Below are 1,778 nucleotides of genomic sequence, written 5' to 3' on the forward strand. Positions count from 1 at the left end.
TCAGCAAGTTTTGAAATTTCCAGTTACTGCTGTCATTACAACCTCCTTCTGTAAATCAATCAGACAACCTAGTCTCAAAGTGGAGAAGCTGCCTCAGGCCAGAAATCTACTGAGAGCTTAGGTCCTGTTGTTACACACACAACATCTGCAGAGCTGAGGCAATGGTATGAGATACATTTCTTCAGACAGGATCAGAACTTGAACTTCACCATTCTGTTGTTTGACTCAAGTGTTCTCCACCACTTTCTCAAATTGGACTAGGTGCTTATTTAAGAAATCCCCTGTTCTTGAATATGCAAATTACCTGAGTCTATTATGGTAAATACAGGAACGTCCACACCCAACAACAACATATGATCCGTGTGTTTTCCATAGTCACTGAGCACACAAGGCCCACACCATGGGATGGAACTGTATCATTTTCTTCCTTGTGTCAGTAATGACAGGTAAGGAATTTCTAATTCCAAATCTGAGGAGAACACGGGGACTGAGGTGACAATGTCTCTGACAATCTACTCTTTTTTTTCACAGGTGTCCACTCCCAGGTACAGCTGTATCAGTCAGGTCCTGAACTTGGGAAACCAGGGGCCCCAGTGAAGTTGTCCTGCAAGGCTTCAGGCTACACTTTCACTAGCAACCTTATTAGCTGGGTGAAGCAGAGACCTGGACAGGGCCTGGAGTGGATTGGACTTATTAATCCTTATAATGGTGGTACTGAATACAATGGGAAGTTCCAGGGCAAGGCTAAACTGACTGCAGACAAATCCTCCAGCACAGCCTACATGGAGCTCAGCAGCCTGACATCTGAAGACTCTGCCATCTATTACTGTGCAAGACACAGTGCTGTAACCACATCCTGAGTGTGTCAGAAACCCTGGAGGAGCAGAAAGCTGCCCTAGGACTGAGATGACAGAGAAGATTAGCCTTAAGACATTTACAGAAACAAACATTCTGAATCGTTTTGTCACTCAATTTTTTGTAACACCTTTTCAAAATTTCATTTGTGAATGAAGGGATGCTGATTTAGGATGACTAGTGTACACCATACCTTCACAATCTCTTCACCAGTGACCACATTCAAGAAATGTTTTTTTCTTTAATAAAATAATAAAATGTGAATACTGTGATTATGAAGTATGATAAAATATCCATCTCTGGATTCTAACAGAATGTGACATTTTGGAGGAAGTTTTTAATAAACTGAAATATGTATTTGAGCAGTAAAGTTCAAATAAAAACTGTTGGGAAAACAAAAGTCCTTCATAGTTTTAAATGTTACATGACTTCAGGTTTGCAGTTAACTCTGGCTGTGTGGTCCTGCAGAATTCCAGTCTCTTAGAATGTGAGATACATGCCAAAATGCAGTGCATATAACATAATTCCTTTAAGATGATCAAGGATGACAAAATTATTGCTTACAAAAATCATTAAACGATCAGTGTATATACATGCTAATTGAGGTAGGTTCTGAGATCATACATTATTCCCTGGTCTCATATTTACTTCCTTACCAGTCTCAGAAACATGCTGCATAATCTCAAACATTTATAGAACATAGAGCTATACTGATACGTCAGCACCTCTCACAGGACACTGGATATCAATCTGGTGGTCACCTTTGTTCTACAGTGTGTTTTGATTTTTGAATGGTTGATTACTTGTGAATATCATCACTCGGTTGTGCTATCAACTCAATTCATCTTCGGTGGTCTCTGCCACAGCTATATCCAACAACACCAAAGAAAATATTGGGTTTCGTGGAGATCTGAAAATCTATT

At 39.9% G+C, this 1,778-nt stretch overlaps 1 gene segment (V, D, J or C); it reads left to right on the forward strand.

Moving 5' to 3' along the window:
* The first annotated feature begins 400 nt into the window (after positions 1-400).
* On the forward strand, positions 401-860 carry LOC119819783. The segment is given in 2 exon segments: positions 401-446; positions 532-860. Coding segments are annotated over 2 exon segments (375 nt in total).
* Positions 861-1,778: the final 918 nt, after the last annotated feature.

The sequence above is a fragment of the Arvicola amphibius genome, chromosome 7 (assembly GCF_903992535.2).
Source record: "Arvicola amphibius chromosome 7, mArvAmp1.2, whole genome shotgun sequence".
NCBI classification, from domain to species: domain Eukaryota; kingdom Metazoa; phylum Chordata; class Mammalia; order Rodentia; family Cricetidae; genus Arvicola; species Arvicola amphibius.